The sequence below is a fragment of the Ceratotherium simum genome, chromosome 3, assembly GCF_057802395.1.
Source record: "Ceratotherium simum simum isolate JZ-2026a chromosome 3, ASM5780239v1, whole genome shotgun sequence".
Classification (NCBI taxonomy): domain Eukaryota; kingdom Metazoa; phylum Chordata; class Mammalia; order Perissodactyla; family Rhinocerotidae; genus Ceratotherium; species Ceratotherium simum.
The window spans coordinates 390460-408765 of record NC_141902.1 but is presented as its reverse complement, the minus strand read 5'-3'; the positions used below and the strand labels follow the sequence as shown (position 1 = coordinate 408765).

General features: G+C 53.5%; 1 protein-coding gene across 2 annotated transcripts in view; it reads right to left on the bottom strand.

Moving 5' to 3' along the window:
- Nucleotides 1-7: 7 nt before the first annotated feature.
- The window catches only part of NID2 (nidogen 2), a 50638-nt gene continuing 32339 nt past the window's right edge, over nt 8-18306 (bottom strand). The window contains exons 11-21 of one of the 2 annotated variants that reach the window (XM_087421532.1): nt 18072-18215; nt 12604-12723; nt 11709-11936; nt 7925-8146; nt 7230-7399; nt 4920-5049; nt 4277-4448; nt 3355-3512; nt 2270-2393; nt 996-1108; nt 8-687 (exon numbers count right to left, since the gene is read on the bottom strand). In XM_087421532.1, the coding sequence (XP_087277658.1) occupies nt 677-687; nt 996-1108; nt 2270-2393; nt 3355-3512; nt 4277-4448; nt 4920-5049; nt 7230-7399; nt 7925-8146; nt 11709-11936; nt 12604-12723; nt 18072-18215 (1592 nt within the window). In that variant the 3' untranslated portion in view covers nt 8-676. The remainder of the gene's footprint in view (nt 688-995; nt 1109-2269; nt 2394-3354; nt 3513-4276; nt 4449-4919; nt 5050-7229; nt 7400-7924; nt 8147-11708; nt 11937-12603; nt 12724-18071; nt 18216-18306) is intronic. The other variant, XM_087421535.1, reaches the window with a different exon arrangement.

Sequence of the window (18306 nt, the reverse complement as noted above, 5' to 3'; positions counted from 1 at the left end):
CCTCAGGTTGTAGGAAAACTTAGAATATTTTATTGGAGTAATCTAGAAAATGAGAACTGTTACATCTTTGGTATTTATAAATGTAGTAATTTCTGTGGGTAATTCTATGGAGGGACTTAAACAGGATCAGAACATACAAACTGAAACATTCTAGCACCTTTTAATATAAATAGAAATGCACTGATGCAGAGGTAAAAAGAGAACTTTTGTCGGGAACTGTAAATAGACTTGTTCTTTCCCATCAGTTCTGCGTAGCCTCCTCTATGTCAAGGTTTATGCTCTTTAGGGTTGTATTTTTATAGTGATCACATGTGCTTTAATTTCTTGACCAGAGGAAATCCATAGCAAACATCAGATGTATTGTCTTAACATTCTCTTAATTGGTTCTTAATTGAATGAATTTGACCTTTTAAATATGATATGTTTATAAAAAGTTGCTTTAATAAGCAACAAAATTCTATTACTTTTTTTAAAGTTGCAATAACTTTGTTTTTAAAAATACAGTAGTATAGATTGAGGTATAAACTCTTCACAAAATACACTTAGTCTTTTTGCACTGAAAATGTCCATCTTACGTGTCCAGGAACTTCTGATGGCCAATTCCTTTTCCATTTTTTTGCAGTGAATGTTCCTTAGGGTCCAGATTCTGATTGTCAAGTCCTTTATGAGGCTGTATTTACTTTCTTCCTGTGAGGGGAGGTGTGGGAGGGACAGTGGGTGAGCATTTTATAACCAAGTTGCAACAGTAAGTCTTTTAAAGGGGAAATATCCTAAGAGGCTGACCATTTTTGCGTACAGTTAAGCTAGGTGGACCTAGGTAGTAAAGAGTGGTCACTCATGCGTTGGCCATTAACTTGTCCAGCACAGAGTGGCTCTCACTCGTGGCCACGTCAGTGGCAGCAGTCGGTCTCTGGGCCGAGGGTAATCAGTCACCGGTACTCCCTTCCTCTCCCTGCTGACCCAAAGGAGCGGCCTGAGCGTGTTTGTTGGTTTACCTGCAGGGCAGTAGGGGTGGACTGCAGTTATCCCGTAGAGATGAGACCGCTGCTCTGGGAGGTACTCGTCCGTGAACTGGCCACTGTCCCTGTCGACTGATATCACACCGTCCCTGGTGACAAAGGAGTGGGTTCAGGGGCTTTCAGGTTAGGTAGAAAAGTCAGTTTCAAGGAAAGAAAAATCTGCCAGCCTTCAAGAATACATTTTCTAAATTAATTTAACCAAGTGAGTTTTGACTTATTTAGAATCAGAAGATTTGTCTGTATCAGTGGTTTTCAGAGTGGTCACCAGACCAGCATCATTGGGGAACTTGTTAGAAATGCAAATTCTTGGGCCCCACCTCAGACTGACTGAGTCAGAACATCTGGGACAGGACCCAGCAACATGTTTTCACAAGCCCTCAGGGCAATCCTGACGCCACGCTGAAGTCTGAGAGCCACGGGTCCTTGTCAAGTTCTCAACCCTCGCTGCACGCTGGACTCACTCGAGCATCTATCAATCAAAGTCCTGGTGCTGGGCCTCCTGCCAGACCAGTTAAATCAAAATGTGAGGATGGGGGAGAAGGGCTTACACATCTCTGAATATTTTTAATGTTCCCCAGTTCCTCCTTGGAGAACTAGTCTAAGTTGCAGTATTTTTCATTCTCCCAGGTAGACAACTAATATGTTCACAATGTCATTAAAAAAAAAAAAATCAAATAGGGGGCCGGCCCTGTGGCATAGCTGTTAAGTGCACGTGGTCCACTGCTGATGGCCCAGGTTCGGATCCTGGGTGTACACCGATGCACTGCTTGTCAGGCCATGCTGTGGCGGCGTCCCATATAAAGTGGAGGAAGATGGGCACAGATGTTAGCCCAGGGGCAGTCGTCTTCAGCAAAAAGAGGATTGGCAGATGTTAGCTCAGGGCTGATCTTCCTCGCAAAAAAAAAAAAAAAATCAAATCATATAACTAACTCATGGTACCATGTAAGGGTAGTCTTTTATTCTCTAAAGATCAGATTTAGATTAACTAATGTGCGTCCTTTTTGGATAGTTTATTACCAAATAGCTGCCACCTGTAAGCTGCATGTGAGCCATCGCATTCCACTTCTGTGACATAAAAGTATGATGTGAAAAGCAGTGACACCTGAATGCTGTCATCTACTCATGAGACGATGAAATGAAAGGCTCAGTGGAGGGCGATGACCATAGTCACTTATGGAGGTTTGGTACAACAAGGGAGCGTCCTCCAGGACGGCTGGCCTGCTCAGGCTCGTCCGGCGTGCCAGGCTCACCTCCTCCAGTCTGTGTGGTAGAAGTGACCCGCGTAGCTGACCACACTGAAGGGGTAGTTGAGGCTGCTCTGGACGACACGCCGTCCAGTCCCATCAGGGAGTGTACACTCCAGCTTTTTGGTTCCTTTTAAAACATCAAAGAAGGAAAATTAGATCCTTTCATACCATGAAAAAAAAGCTCCTTTGCCAAAACTAACAGGGGCAGGTCAGTTCCTTCTCTAAATAAACAAAGGTGGACGAGGAGATGGGATATTTTATTCCCACTGCAGGGATACAAATTAGAAATTGTGACGTTTTCCTATTGTTACCAGTTTCAGTTGGTTTCATAGCATTCTAGATTTCAACAGAATTTAAACTCTTAATCCTTTTTTGGAAGAGAGATTTGCATTTACAGAAATCTGGCTAAATTTCTCCCAAAGTAGGGCATTCGAGATAAGCTTTTTTATAACTGATATAATTTCAAGTGTTAGCTCATAAGTTGCTGTAAACATAACATCTGTCTGTTGTTGGATAAATACTTGCCCTTTGTAAACAATGTATAATACCAAGGCCTCCTTTTAACTAAAATCCTTAATTTTTTTAAAAGACTGTATTATTTTCTAGGTAGGAATAAAAAGTAACTAAAATGGTAACGTGGCTTGTATTTTTCAGTGTAAAGGAAGCAGTCTTGAGGATTTTGCAATAGCTCACAAGTGAGGAATTTCCAGGTTTCACATTTCTCATGGAACCCTGGTGAACGTTCCAGATACTTTTTCAAAATGTAATTTGTGTTGCACAACTGGGTTATAACCGTGACCATCTGCATCACAGTCCCTTTTATTAGATTATACATTCTTCAAGAACGGCCTTTTTCCTGTTCTTTAGTATATAACTAGACATAGCATCTTTTCAATTGTGCTAATAATGGAATCAGTAGGAAGAGAACCTGGGTATTGACACCCCAAATTCATTACTGAGGGAAGACATCCCTTTTCAGAGAATGTCCTCCACATAACAGCATACTGACTGGTGAAGTAACAGATACTTATAAATGTTATAATAATGGCAGAAAGAGAAAATGCATTTGCATTCCATCGTTGGGTTACCTGCATCTGCCCAGCAGAGCAGTTTGGAGGAGGGGTCAAAGGTTAAACCATTGGGTAGTCCAATGTCTTTATTCACCAGAATTCTTCTGTTTTCCCCCTCTAAAGATGACGTTTCAATTTTAGGAGCTTCTCGATTCCAGTCTGTCCAGTACAAGTTGCTGTGAACAAATTAAATGGAATAGGAAAATACACCTTCCTCAGTGTGTAGAACCAAATTTCAGAGCCATCTTTGAGGCTTTTCACTAAGTATTTCTCAGTCAAAAACACTTTGCTGAAAAGTAAAGCTGAAGGTTTTATTTCCTGATTTGAAGGGCTTCTCTGGAATTTCATGGGGTAGAAGCCCCACAAAACATGGCAGGAGTTTCTGAAGGTGCAGAAATCCTCCCCGGTTCTAACAAGGACTGAAACACTGACCCAGTGGATGACCTTGGCACTTGCCATGGACAGGGAACATTTTTCTCTTGATTTTTGCTACAGTGAAAAAGGCAAGAGAAATCAGACGCCGGTGTCTGTTTTGGTTACTCTCCATTTAATGGAGGTAAACACTACAGTTGTAAGGCTATGATTTCCTCATGTTGCTGAAGGGGACCCACTTCTCTCCGGGTTACGTGCTCCCTCAGGCAGCCTGATCATCTGTTCTGGAGTGGCCCCCGTCCCCCGCTCTATCTGAACGCTCTGCATACCACATCACAGTCTCATTTATTCATCAGTTTACCGTCTCAGTTCCTCCTAGTGGAATGGAGGCTCCACGCGAGAAAGACTTGTCTGCCTGGAACACTGCCTGACCCGGGCAGATCCTCAGTAAACACCGTTCGGTTAACGCACCTGAGCTCGACACTCCCGACCCTCCCCACACTGCACTTAAAATCCAGGCTCTTCAAGTCGGGATCTGCAGGGAACAGAACAGGGAAGCCCAGCTGACCCTCGGATCGGATCCACTGCGATGGCGCGGGGGTTCACCAGGTCTGTGTGGAAGAGGGCCTTGCGCTCGGAGCCGTCCAGCTTGGCCCTCTCTATCTTGTCCAGGCCACTGTCCGTCCAGTACATCGTTCTCCGGAAGTGATCGATGGCAAGTCCCTCGGGGCTTATCAGACCTGGAAGTGACAGAGGGCAGGACTGGAGCCGTTGCAGGTGTGAAAGGAGAGCCTGCAGCAGAGAGCTACTGTGTGTAAACAGTTAAGTCCCGAGCGTCTGCGTCTCGAGAACCAGGTGAACAGAGGAACAGATCCTGTTACTCCTGCCCTCTGGTTTCCTCTGGACGAGCAGACCTCCCAGCCTGACGGCACCGGGCAGCATCAACTACAGCCACAGCCTGAGTTCTCGCTGGAGCCCTAATACCCAGGAGAAAGGCTCCTGGTGAGAGTCGCTTCTCTCCCTTATGGATGAACGTGTCTGCTTACAAGGGGCCGGTACTGGACAGCTCAGTGAAGTGACCTGCACCAAACTTACTTAAACCCCCGTTGGGTGAAAACAGGAGACTTGACTCTGGCATAAAACAGGCAAGTAAGTAACCTGGATGTGACGGAACCCAGTGAAACAGGAAGGGTCCTCTGGTCAGCGCTGACCTGAGTTAATGATCGTCTCGGGCTCGGACCCCGGTTCTAGACTGGCCCGGCTGATCGTCCGTCCGGCAACATCTGTCCAGTACACCATCCTCTCCCGGCAGTCGTAGTCAAGCCCCACGACGATGGAGCCCTGCGTGGACCAAAACACAGAACTGGAAGAATTAGCACTCCTCGCATTTCCCGAGTCCATGCTCAGCTGCCTCACCCCTGCAGGGCCGCAGTGAGCAGCCCTGCCCCACGTCTCAAGGGCAGCCGAGCCCAGTGGTCGGACGTGTGGGCTCTGGAGGCCGCCTTCCTGGGGTCAAGCCAGGCTCGGCCCCTCCCTGGGCGTGGGCCTTGGTTTCCTCACACACAGCACCTCCTCCCACGGCTGCTGTACAGTGAAGATGCTGCACGCCTGTCCAGCGTCCAGGCAGTGACTGGTCACAGTGACCTCGCAACCAGCAGTTACTGTGGCAGTGAGAGCAGAAGTGAGTCCGTGAACAGGTCAGCCCCGTCAGGGTTAGAGGACAAACACCAGTCTCCACCAAGGAAGTCCTTAATGTTTTACTGGGCAAAAACGGACTCCTTTCAGATGTCGTCAGCACTTGCTGGAGAGCCTTTTAAAACATTGCGACGTAACAGCAAAGTCTCCTCTCCCTGCCCCAGTGAAGACAAGACCTCCCCTGCCCGAGTGCGTCACCCTGCCCCGTCTCCGCCGCTCACTGTGTGGCAGCTCGGGAGGTGCTCTGGTGTCCAAGAGAGTCTGTGATGTGATGGCTGAGGAACCGGGGAATGGGGGTCCCTGTCTCTGGTTGGGAGGCCTCCCCTTCTTCCTTCCTTACTGCTAAGTAACGACCAAGTCTCTTAAAGTGCTGAGTCTGTGATACTCCTTTCCAAAACCCGGCACAGCACTTGCTTCATTCCGTTTCCAGCCCAGACTCCTGCTCTGAGAAGCCCAGCGAATGTGCAGAGCCAACATCTCGGGGCCATCTGGCTGTCCCTGAGGTCACCCAGCTGTCGGCTTGCCTCACAGCCTCCTGGGGCGGCCTGACATGGCCCTGGCAGAGAAGCCGGCACAGGAAACACGGCACGACGCAGGATTTGGCTCCTGTGGACAGTGGGCATGGGGGATCTGAGGGTCACGCACAAGTTTACTTGAAAGTTAACATTAAAAAGCCGTCTGTCTCAAGCAGGAGTGCTGTCCATGCGGGCCTCCACTGGCCCATGTCTTGACTTCAGAGTTTCTGGGAGGAAAAAGTCCCAGTTTCAGTAAATTTCCCCGAGATGTGCTCATAACCCCTGTTCCATTTCTCTCTCAGTTCCCCCCTTGCCGTGGCCTCGTCAGAGGCGGCTTCAGAGTGGCAGTGGAGCCATCTGACGGTGAGAATAAGGAGAGGGCCAGCTGGAGGTGGGGACAGTGTCTCAGCCCTACCCTCAGAGAACTTACAACACGGCATGCTGGTGTTTGCCAAACAGAAAACATAAAAAACCTCCAACCTTAAAAAGGAAGAAAGAACGCGTCTTTTCCTGAACACTGGCTGCTTCTAGACTTTGTTGGAACCAGAGGTGGAGTTAGTTCCTTAACAGAAGTCAGCATACACGTGGAGACTGTGCTGTGTCTCTCAGACGAGCGACTCCTGGAGCGTGCAGTTCAGAAACGGGACAGACGGTTCTCCATCGTGTCGACGCCTGTCTGGTGAACTCCCTCTGCTTTCTCCATTTTAGAGAAGAAACCCGTCCTCCACAGTGGAGCCCTTGACTACATGGGGGCTGCCGGCTCAGGAAGCAGCATGCGGCCCAAGGGAAAGCTCTGTCCACTCCCTCCCCAGCCTCACTCTCCCCGTCTTTCTCTGTGAAGGAGTCTGAGATGGTGAGAAAAGAGAACCAGAATCAACAGCAGCAGAATGGCGGGGAGGGGCAGCTACAAGGAGGCATCCTGAACTGACTTCCACTTGGGACCTCAGCTGACCACAGGGCCACACCCCGTAGCCAGTGCCCCTGCGTCTCGATTCCCAGACTCTCTGGAGATGTCTGTGGACTCGGCTTCGGATTCTGTCCATCTCCCCTTGGATCCCCAGACTCCTCAGTATCCTGACAACCCCGAGAGTCCCTCTCCACATATCTGAAACCCCACGAACCAATGAGAAAGCGGCCTTGGCCGGTCAGACTTGACTCAGCAACAGGGCCCCACTTTCCGTGGTGGAGGCGTCAGGCTTCTGGAGACGGCTGCGGCCCAGAAACCGTCCAGGACCTCCCTCAGCTCAGGCCCCAGCCCAGGCCCGAGAGCCCCGCAGGCCCGCAGCCAAGCCCCACAGAAGTCCGCCTTACGTGCAGTGACAGCAGGGTCTTGGCCGCGTCCTTCTGAAGCCTGGTGCCATTGAGGGGCAAGTGGCCAATCTGTTGGCCCTGGGCGTAGAGCAGGAAGGTGCCCACGGACGGAGGGGTCACGTCAGGCCGGGGCGTGGGCTGGACCGTGGGTGGAGCGACCGTGGGTATACCTGCGGGGGAAAGGGGGGGACAAGGAGCAGAGGAAAAAAAACAGGGTGGGTGGGGAGAGGGCAAGATGGTCACTTCCTCATGTTCCAACGCCTCCAAAACATCAAATTCTTTACTCCACACACGTGTTCCTTACAAGAAATCCTAATTCCCAAGGTCTTTTCAAGAATCACTTACATAAATGTCTGCCAATTACTAGGGCGGAAGACAGAACATCCCCCCTCCCCCCAAAGCAGCAGGTCTGTGTGTTTTTCTTTTCAAGGGAGGGAACCAGAGCCAGCACGGTGCCAGCTCCTCTCTGGGGCCCAGGGTGACATGCGTCCCCTGCACCCTGGGCTGGGGGACACGGCATGTTGAGCTGAGTGCCAGGTGTTGTATTAGAGAACGGATGACACCCAGCGTTAACCCACATTGGGGTCAACCCACACAGCCTGTGACTGACTTCTCCCACGGGACCCACTGACCCCTCGTCTCCCACCTTCACCCACGGCCCCACAATGGAGGTGGGGGGGCGGTCCCCAGCTTACACGCGGGGGTGGTGCCCGGCCCGGAGCGGGTGCCCTGCACCTCTCTGCCGTCTCTGTCCACACACCAGCAGAAGTCACTCTTCCCGTGGCACTGCAGGGGCCTGAAGTGGCCCAGGTCGTCGCACTGGGGCACATACTGGTCGTCCCTGGGTGTGCCACCGTACAGCTCCAGCAGGGTTTCCCTCCAGCGCTCACAGACCGTCCGGGGCCGCTGGGTGGGCTCTGAGCAGACGGGGACAAAAAGCCTCTGACTGTGAGCCAAGGACACAACAGCATGTGGGTCAGGATCCCCACGCCTAGCCTCCTGGTCCTCTTCCTCCCAGCATCCACTGTCGAGGCCTCAGCCCCCCGCACACTGGACCAGAGCAGTGGAGTGCTCTGGAAGTTCTCCACAGGCACTGGAAGGCTCCGTGCTCCTGTCCCCCGCCGGCACGTCGGGGAAGAACTGGGGGAGGTGAGATGAGGGTGCAGGGCACTCGCAGCCTGGGAAGGGGACCGTCTCACTCAGGTGGGAGAGGCCCGGCAGACACCCCGCCTGGGCCCAGGACCCCCGCTGGCGGAGCTGTGGGGATGCTCCTTGGGGACTCAGTGGCCTATGTGATACAGCCAATGCTCATTCCTTCCCACTTGCTTCAAGCTGCAGGACCTGCTCTCCTGCGAGTGGCCAGTGAGTGTCTTAGAAGGTAGTAGGGCATGCCCTACTCTGTGGCCCTCGGTGTCCACCCTCGGAAACTCCTGAGCAAAACCTGCCGTAACTGGTATGTGTGAGCACAGCTGAGGTGGCAGCAGATGCCACTACACTGGCTGTTGACGCTCCGGCTCCTGGAAGTCCTCGGGCCTCCTCTCCTGGGATGATCTCAAAGCTGAGCCTCTTCTAGGCTCCGGCTCTGTCCCCTCCTGTCTCCAGCTCCTCCCGCACCCTCCCTCCCCGCTCGCCGCCAGGCCTACACTCTGTCAGCTTCCCCTGCAGAGCGGTTTCTCCCAGGCTGCTTCCCCAGGCTGTCGAGGCTCGGCCCAGACACGCAGTTCTGTCTGAGAGGACTGCCTCAGGCTGTTGGAATAACCCTAACCTGCCCACGACAGGATTACCTAAAGGAACTGACCTAGAAGGCGCTTCTCCTTTTTAATCCCTCAACTCACAGCCCGTGGTCTGTAGACTCACACAGCCGAAGGCCCACTCAGTACCACCAATGGATGGATGACAGAAATCTCCGGACAACTAACAACCTGGGCCCCTGCTCCCCCAAAGGTGCCCTCCCCAGACCGTCCACATCAGGAGGTAGCACCTCCATCTTCCATCGCTCAGGCCCAGTCATCCTCGACTCCTTTCTTTCTCTTGCTCTCCACATCTGATGTCAGGAAAGGCCAGCTGTACCTTCAGGATACACTCTGAGTATCTGCCCTTCTCACCATGTCCACCACCACGCTGGCCAGAGCCCCATCATCTCATGCCAGGATTACACCACAGCCTTCTTACTGGTCTCCCTGCCTCGCCCCTTTCCCACCCCAGTGTAAACTCAGCCAGAAGGAGTCCCTTTACAACACAGTCACTTCACATCACCCCTTTGGTCAAAACCTCCCGTGGCTTCAATGAACAATGTTGGAAATAACACAGTTGGAAACGATCCAGTTCCTACAGTCCCTCTGGGAAAGCAGGGAGATGGTGAATAAGATGCTTAGAGCTCCAACCCAACCAGCTCAGCCACAAGACCCACCGGATCCACTGTCTCTACAGCTTGTAAGCCCCAGAAGCAAAGCTCTTGTGAAGACCTCACGGAGGGGCTGGCCCGGTGGTGTAGCGGTTAAGTGCATGTGCTCTGCTGCTAGTGGCCCGGGTTCAGATCCCGGGCGTGCACCGACGCACTGCTTGTCAGGCCATGCTGTGGCGGCGTCTCACATAAAGTGGAGGAAGATCAGCAGCACGGATGTTAGCCCAGGGCCAGTCTTCCTCAGCAAAAAGGAGGATTGGCATGGATGTTAGCTCAGGGCTGATCTTCCTCACCAAAAAAAAAAGAAAAAAAAAACACCTCACAGAGGACAGGCTGACTTCCTCCCTAGATGGGTCTGAGAGGACCTGGAGAGGGGACGCACTTCCTCAAACACTTGCCACCTCACAGCGGGGGCTCCCGGAGAAGGGCCCAGCACCACCCCAGGCTGTGTTCCAAACCCAGCGAGTCTGTTCTCAGTCCCAGGACCACCCCTCGCGGCACAGTCAGCTGGAAGGGTGCCTCGCAGTGCCTGCACGCAGCACCTGCGTGCCTTACTATTTGAAGCTACTTCTCAGCGCAGCCACGGTTTATTTCTCTTCATTTCTGGTTGGCAGGGTTTAAATATTTTGAAATCTCGGGCACAGTGTTCTCTCCCCTTCAAGCTGACCTCACATGCAGATGAAACTAGTCAGACCCAGCGGCCACGCCAAACCAGCCAGAGAGGCCTGGGCCACAGCCGAGTCTGCACAGAACAGGTCCCTCTTTTAGTCACCTTCTCTTTCTTTTGGCTCCTTTTCGAATCATTGTCCTCAACACATGCTGTCCTAACAAATTTAACAGAATTCTCAGCCATTCCCTAAGGCACCTCCCAACCGTCTGATCCCTTCAAATCCCAGCAAGTGTTAGAACCAAGATCTTTTAAAGAGCAGGCATGTGTGAAGCAGGATTTCTCTGTATTCTATTTTGGATGCGCAAAGCCTCCTAAAAATGGGCAAGGAGGAACCAGGAGCGCCACGGGGAACCAGGCTGTGCATCTGGATCGCGCATTTCCAGGGTTCCTCGCCTGAGTCTGAGAACCACTAACTCCTGGCCATGACGATTCAGATTATTGAAAGGGTCAGAACTGTGGAATTCTCCAGCTGTTACACTCATGCATTGAAAGCCAAGACTAGGATTTATAGAGCCCTTTTCAACAGTAAAAATGGATCTTTGAATAGCAAGCTTATGGATCTAGGAATTATTTTGGCTAAAACGCTATCAAACCAATCCTACATGCTTCATAATAAGGCTCTTCTGTATTTAAAAAAAAAGTTCTTCCCATCTCTGAACAGCTCAGGCAAGGAGCAGAAAGCTGCCTTGGTGGCCTGGGGTTGACATGGAGTGAGAACACTGGATCACGTGCCCCTGGACAGGGGTGCTCAGAGGATGCAGACGTGTCTGTCGTCAGCATCTCAGATCCCCGGGCTAAGAAAACAGGTTCCTGCCCCTCTTCTGAAGGTGCCCGGGCAACAGTGATCCATCGACAGCTGGGCCTGCCTGGAGGGCTGGGGTTAGCAGCTTGGAGCAAACCAGCTGGATCACCACAAGTGTCATTCTTATCTTTCCTATCGATATCAGAACAGCCTTCAGACTGCCACCTGCAGTTCAGGAGGCAGAGCTGAGGGACATAAAGTTACCCGGGAGGCAGTTTTCCTTTCAGACAAAAGGCTGGTCTGGCAAGATCCTGCAGCCCCCACCTCTCCCTCTGCTGCTGTCACAGACCCTGTGGAGGCCTCAGCCGACCCACACACTCAGCCTCAACTGCCAGTCTTGTACTGGACAAGGGTCTAAGAGGCTGGAGTCCTCTGGGCGGCAGTGGTCACGAGTCGTGTGTGCGCCTGTAATGTGAACGTGGGTGTGGGTGTGCACTCATCAGCCAAGCGTTCCCAGAGGAAGGAGGCTCTGGAAGGGTGGCGATTGGCCCGAGTCTGCATGGTCCAGGCAGGGTTACCCTCTCCCCCCACCCTCAGCACCATCATCCTGCTTCTCAAGCTGTAGGCCTGAGCTGGTATGAGGTTCTCTCCTGGTTGGCTCACCTAGTGGTCCGCAGTGAGGCGGGGTGGAGCCGGGCGGGGTCTGGGTGCCGGGGACCTCGTGGCCCTCAGGGTCCACACACCAGCAGAAGCCAGTGCTGCCGTGACACTGCAGGGGCAGGAAGTGGCCGTGCTCGTCGCACTGGGGGACGTGGAGCTGGCCCGGGTGGGCGAGCTGTGCCTGGGCGTCACGCTGCTGAAGTTCACAGGGCTTCAGTCCTGAGGTGGGGTCTTCCGGGACCAGGGCAGAGAAGACACAGAGGAGGGATGGATGGCATTACACCCTCCACCAGCCTCAGAGTCTCCTGTCTGAGGCCTTTCTATACTGGAGGACAGCACAGCATGGGGAAACAGCAGGCGCTGGGACTTGGAGCCCTGGTTCTTGTTTTAGCTCTGCCACCATTGCCTGATTTCTCCGATTCTCGCAGTTCACCCTCAGTCCCTGGCTGACTCAGCCCTCAGGGTAAAATCAAGAGCCACCAGGGCTTCTGTCCTCACATCCCAGAGTCTCCGAGAGAACAAGTGAAACTGCTCGTTCCCTGAGGCCAGAATTCACGTGTGAGAAGCTCCAGGTCAGCGGCCATCACTGGACTGTCCTCGGCCGCCATGTGGGCGTCCCTCCCACTCACGGAGCTCACGGCCCGTCGAGTCGGCTCACCAGGAAAGCAGAGCCCTGGGCAGTGACCCAGAACTACGGTGAGGAGGACAATGGCTGGTCGTACTCCGGCCTCCCTGAACGCCAACAACCAGTGAGCTACCCCCGACCCCGAAGCTGGAGGCCACTGAGGAGAATCCCACTAAGGCCCAGACCCAATGGAGTGGGAGCGGGCCGATGTGCCGCCAGGAAACAGCACCTAAGGAGCGGGCGTCCTCCGCCCGCTCTGGCCCCCGACCTTACCGGGTGTGCACTGGAATCCGTCCCCAAGATAGCCAGCTCGGCAGCGGCAGGAGAAGGAGCCTGCGGTGTTGTGGCAGGCCGCCTGGGGGTGGCATCTGCTTTCCGAGCATTCGTCCACGTCTGCAGAGTAGGGGCAGGGACAGAGGGTGAGATGGCCTCACGCAGTCTGTGCGGCCCCACGGCCCTCGTGCACGCAGATCAAGGACCAGAAGACCCTTGGGCCTGAGCAGAAACACACTGACGCCCATAGGGAAGCCTGACAGAATGAGGCCCAGGACACGAGTCACCCCGTTGGACCAAGAACGTCCAGTGCAGACAACAAACACTGTCACTTAGGAAGTGTCCCTCCTGTATTTCTAGAGCCTCTTCCATCTACAGTGCATTTGGGAAGTGAGGACCTCTGAACTGACCTCTAGGCTGTAAATCATTTGTTTCCCTTCCATGACACCACAATGAATACACGTGACACTAGCTTTTTCCTTCGTGTTGACACCGTTGCCCCAGAGCACTGACTGCAGACACGAGGAAGCCCAACGAGGCTCCACATGTTCTGAGTTAGAAGCACATTCCTGCCTAATTAGCGTCCTCCATCTAGAACGCCCCATTAATCAGAAATTTTCTTTACTTTCCACTTTCAGAAGAAATAGAAAGGAATAAGAGGGGCAGGCCCGGTTTAAGTTCAGGCGCTCCATGTTGGCGGCCCGGGGTTCTCGGGTTCAGATCCCGTGCATGGACTGATGCACTGCTTCTCAGGCTGTGCTGTGGTGGCGTCCCATATAAAGTAGAGGAAGATGGGCACGATGTTAGCTCAGGGCCAATCTTCCTCAGCAAAACAAAAATACCCCCCTGATCTCCAAACTACTCCATTCAGGTTCTATACTGTCACCCTGAACGACCCTTGAGGTTGGCCATCTGTGTCTTCAAGCACCACTCAAATGCCAGGTGGGCAGAGCGGGCAACCGTCCAGTTCCTGGGCCTGGAAGAAGCTGTAAAAATCAACATCCAGCCAAACTCAGGAAATTAAAGCTATTATAACACGTGCTAGATTACTCCTCAGGGCCACTGGCACCAGCAATGACGGAAGCAGGAATTCCTGAGACTCAGGCCCATTTCCAGAACCAGGGGTCATGTTCTTGGGGTTATTTTTGAACAGAGAGGGGACTCCCCTGAGCTAAGTCACTGAAGGTCTTAAAGCTGAGGGCCTCAGAGCTCTGACCAGACCCGGGAGGGCAGCCTCCTCCCAGTGGACACTGCCATCGTGGAGGCACGGGATCTGTCAGGAAGACAACTAGAGACAAAGTCCTGGAGAGACTGGGAGCATCAGATGAGACAGCCCGGTCCCTGGAAAGCCGCGAGGCCCCTCAGCGCAGTCCTGATGCCCTGTGGGTCCCGTGCCCAGAGAAAAGACTGGCGTCAAGTCAGCACCCAGGACGTGCACCCTCAGTGCCAGGGAGTGAGGTGCTTGTGCAAAGGATTCTTCTCTGCTTCCCAGGACATCAGGGTCAGGAGAAGAGGTGCGGACAGGCTCTCGGCCCCTGGACAAGGGAAGAGCCGACCCTGTACCATGGGGGCGGGTGGGTGCTGCCCTTTATGTTAACAATCACTGTGGAGGGTCTGTTGGGGCTTCTAGGACTGAGGTCCAGGCGACAACGTTCAGGCACGAGCCCTCTACCTTCCAGGAATGAAAGACGGCTCAGTCTCAGCATAATTCTCTATTCTATCCTCTATGAAGCTGGTAAAAAACCTGTTGAAAATGGGTTGCAATCCCCCATTTTGAGTTCATGTGTGGGTGCTTCGATGTTCTTCTCACTGCCTTAATTCTGAGCCCACACCCAAACCAGCTGAAATCCTTTCAAAACAAACTGACCGCTGGACTCTGGCCCCCTCCCTCCCCCCGCAGCATGGGTTTCTTTCCCACCACCCGGGAAGCATCCTGGCCCAGTTAACCCCAACCCCGCGCTGGACCCCAGCAGAGACTTCGGCCCACACGTTGGGCTCCCAGCTATTCGGCCGAGCGCCCACCGGCTGAGCCCCTGTGTGGTCCTGAGTGGCAAGTGGAGACCACCTCTCGGGAGGTTAATAAACTTCTCTCAAGCCAGTTCTGTCCTCCCGCCGCTGCACTGGCTTCTCCGTGCGGCACCCGACACCACATCTGAGAACAGGAGACCGAGAGAGAATCATCTCAGTGCCTCCCCCACGTCCCTCCTGAGCAATGACCTCGCTGAGGACTGGGCTGTCTGTAAGCCCTTCCTCAGCTCACACGTGCCCCGTCCTGGAGCGTCCAACTGGAGACGGTGGGCACAGTCGCCAGGATCTACAGGGACAGACGTGCCTGAGAAATATCCCGCTCACACCAGTAGAGTGGAAATCGATCCAGATTGAGGGAAGCTGGAAAAGACTCAGCTCTCCCTGGATCAAGTCATTCCTGCTAGCGACTCAGTGGAGAGCGAGAACTCAGGCTAAGGGCGGCCTCTCCAGGGAAGCTGCTTGTTAACAAACTGGCTGGAGAAAAACCCACACACCCTTTTACTGCTAGTTTCATGGAGTAAATAAATACGTGTGTGTGTGTGTGTGTGTCTTCTTCAAGAATGCACTTTCCACAAAATAGGGCCTTCACCTCTACTCTTCTCTACTTCTCTCTTTTCTCTACTTATCTCTATGATCACTGGGACACGTGCACACTGTGGCGTGCCTTTAAATATGCACACACACACACACTTCTCTACCTACCCTGCGGTCACCTTCGTGATGACCCAGCCTGATTTACGCACGGCTTAGGTCTTTAGGAAAACGACCGTCTTTTCTCTACCACCCCACAGCCTGAGCTTGGAAGGCAGCCTCTGAGATGCCCCAGAGATCCCTGCCTTCTGGTATTTGCCCTCCGTGTGACCTCCTTCCCTAAGTAACTTCTAACCAACACACTGAGGCAGCATTGAGGGGATGGCATCTTTGTGACCATAACTCCGTCTTGTGGCAGACTTTCTGCCCCGTTGTTGATGAAGTAAGCTACTTGGCTGGAGGGTCCATGAGGCAAGAAGAGAAGGTCACCTGCAGGCAACAGCCAGCCAGGACCTGGGGCTCTCGACCTGGAGGACTGAGTCCTGCCCGACCCCAGTGGGGCCATCAGATGAGACCCCACGTCTGCCACTCCCCTCGAGGACCCCAAAGAGAGGACGAGCCAAGCCATCCCCCGGCCCCCTGAACTATAGATAATAAATGTGTTTTCAGCTGCTTTATTTGGGGGTAATCTGTTATGCAGCAATCGAGAACTAACACACTGGGGAAGGAACTGATGAGTCTGGCATCTTTTTAAGTTTGTGGGTCCAGAGAGAAGCCCAAAAGTGAGAACCAGAGATAAGACAGGGACAATTAAAAATGGAAGAAACCCCAGAGGGCAGAATAACCAGGAATTCAATACTGTGAATTCCCAACGTGGAAAAGCAGCCACTCTCAGGGTCCCAGCGTGACCCAGGAGGTACCAGTCTCACAGGACAGAGCAGTTAAAGGCGGGAGAGAGAACAGTTCCAGACAGGATGAGCTCAGGCAGCATCCAACCGCAGTCCCCATGCTCTCCATTCGCCCTCGCCGCTCCTGCGCTGCTCTGAGCAGAGACCGAACGGATTAGATGAGCAGAAGCATGTGCCTGCCAGCCTGGGCAGCCCGATGTTTAACAAGAAACCTACCGACAGACTTCGATACATGTTCTCACCTCCTAGAGCCCAGCAGCGTGTTAAATCAAACTGAACGGTGGGTTCTTCTGGGTGGAAGAAGCACTACCCCCGTGGGGCTTAGAACCTCTAGGAGCTCGTGGGCCGCTCCTGCCCTGTACCTGTAGGGGCGCCCCTCGGTGCCAAGCTCTGTTACAGGCGGCCCCCCAGCTGATCCGGTAGGACAAGCGCGTGTGACCACAGATCCTCCTCATTCTAAGTGAGAGACAGGAGCGTCTTTAGGGGAAAAATCCAGGCTGAACTGAGCCGTGGCTTTGGTGATTTCAGGGAACCTCGCAGCAGAGGCGGAGACTAACTAACTAAAGAGCAAGGTCCCGAGGCAGCCCGGTGGTGGAGTGGTTAAGTTCTCACGCTCCACTTCAGCAGCATGGAGTTTGCGGGTTCAGATCCTGGGCATGGACGTACACACTGCTTATCAAGCTATGCTGTGGCAGCATCCCATATAAAGTAGAGGAAGATGGGCATGGATGTTAGCCCAGGGCCAGTCTTCCTCAGTAAAAAGAGGAGGACTGGGAACAGGTGTTAGCTCAGGGCCAATATTCCTCACACACACTCAAAAAAAAGAGCACGGTCCCGACAACACCGACCAGCCTGCAGTGCCCGACCTCTGCTCCATCCACAGCACGAGGCTGCAGCCTGCTGCCAGCCTGTCCTGCTGATGCCCGCAGGAGGCGGCCAGGGACCAGACAGCTGGTGAGGAGGAGGCCCAGCTGCTCAGACCGCCACGAGGTTCCCGGGGTCACAGGGCTGTTCTCAGCAAACTCGCGTGTGGCCCAGGAGACCGGGAGCTGCTGTGGCAGCGGGTCCAGGAGAGGACGAGCCTGCCCTTTGGCTTATGCTCCCCAAACAGACCCTTCTCCACTCCAAACCCTCTCCCAGCATTCTCTCCCCCCACGTCTCATGTGACAGTAATTTATGTGTATTACTGACAGACGGACAGCATGCAATTGAGTGTTCAGTCACGTCACGTTTGAAAATCTCTAAGGGATTATGTAGATTTACTGAAAAATCTCTACACTAAAATACCACTAATCCCAGTGTCATGAACATTTACACCCAGGGAGTCACACCTGGTTTTTCAGTAACAACCTCGCACATTATTTCTAATTAAACTTGAACAGTGAGCCCTGCATCCTGGTTCAGCGATTCTGTAAAATACCGTATGAAGTCTTAAAGGAGTGAGCCTTCTGGGAGAGAAGTTTTGAGTAATTAGGCACGCGACAATGTCCTCTTCTATCTTTTGAGTCTCCCCGGCCCCGAGAGAGGAGAGAGGGAGAGAATTAGAGAGAGACGTGCTGCTCTGGTTTGTGGTTAGAACAGCAGGCGTGACAATCAGTCGTCAAGCTCAGGATGGTACGTATGCTTAGAGGTCAGTCACTTAAACGACCCCTTCAACCCAGGGCAGCTGCTAGAAGTCGGCACCACGAAGAGGTGAATTAGGCCATTAACCAAAGACAGAAGGTGGGGAGACACACGACCTTCCCCAGTCCCTCCGGCCACACTGGCTCAAGGCGTGGGGGTCACATGCTGGCCGCCCCCCGCGCTCCAGGACCGTCTCCACAAGGAGGACATGCTTGGCCGTCCAGTCAGGGAACCACCTCACCCTTCCTGACTCAGGACACCGTTCCTCTCTCTCGGCAATTCCCAGGCTGTGCAGTCAGAGGAAGGGAGGGGTCCTGGCTCCGTGGGCACGAGCGTCCACGGCGACCTTCCCAAGTCGCTGAGGGACCACGTACTCACCGCTGCACTGGTGCCCGTCGCCCGCATACCCGGGCAGGCAGACGCAGCTGAACACGCTGCCCCCGTGGTGGATGCACCGGGCCCGGCCGGCGGGGGCGCAGGAGTGACTGCCGTCCTCGCAGGGGTTGGGAGGCGGGGCGGCCACTGCAAAGAGAGAAGGCGAGCATGTCCCAGCTCAAGCCTGCGAGCCTTGAGCCCTGCCCCCACAGTGTGGCCCGCACCAGCTGCATCGGGA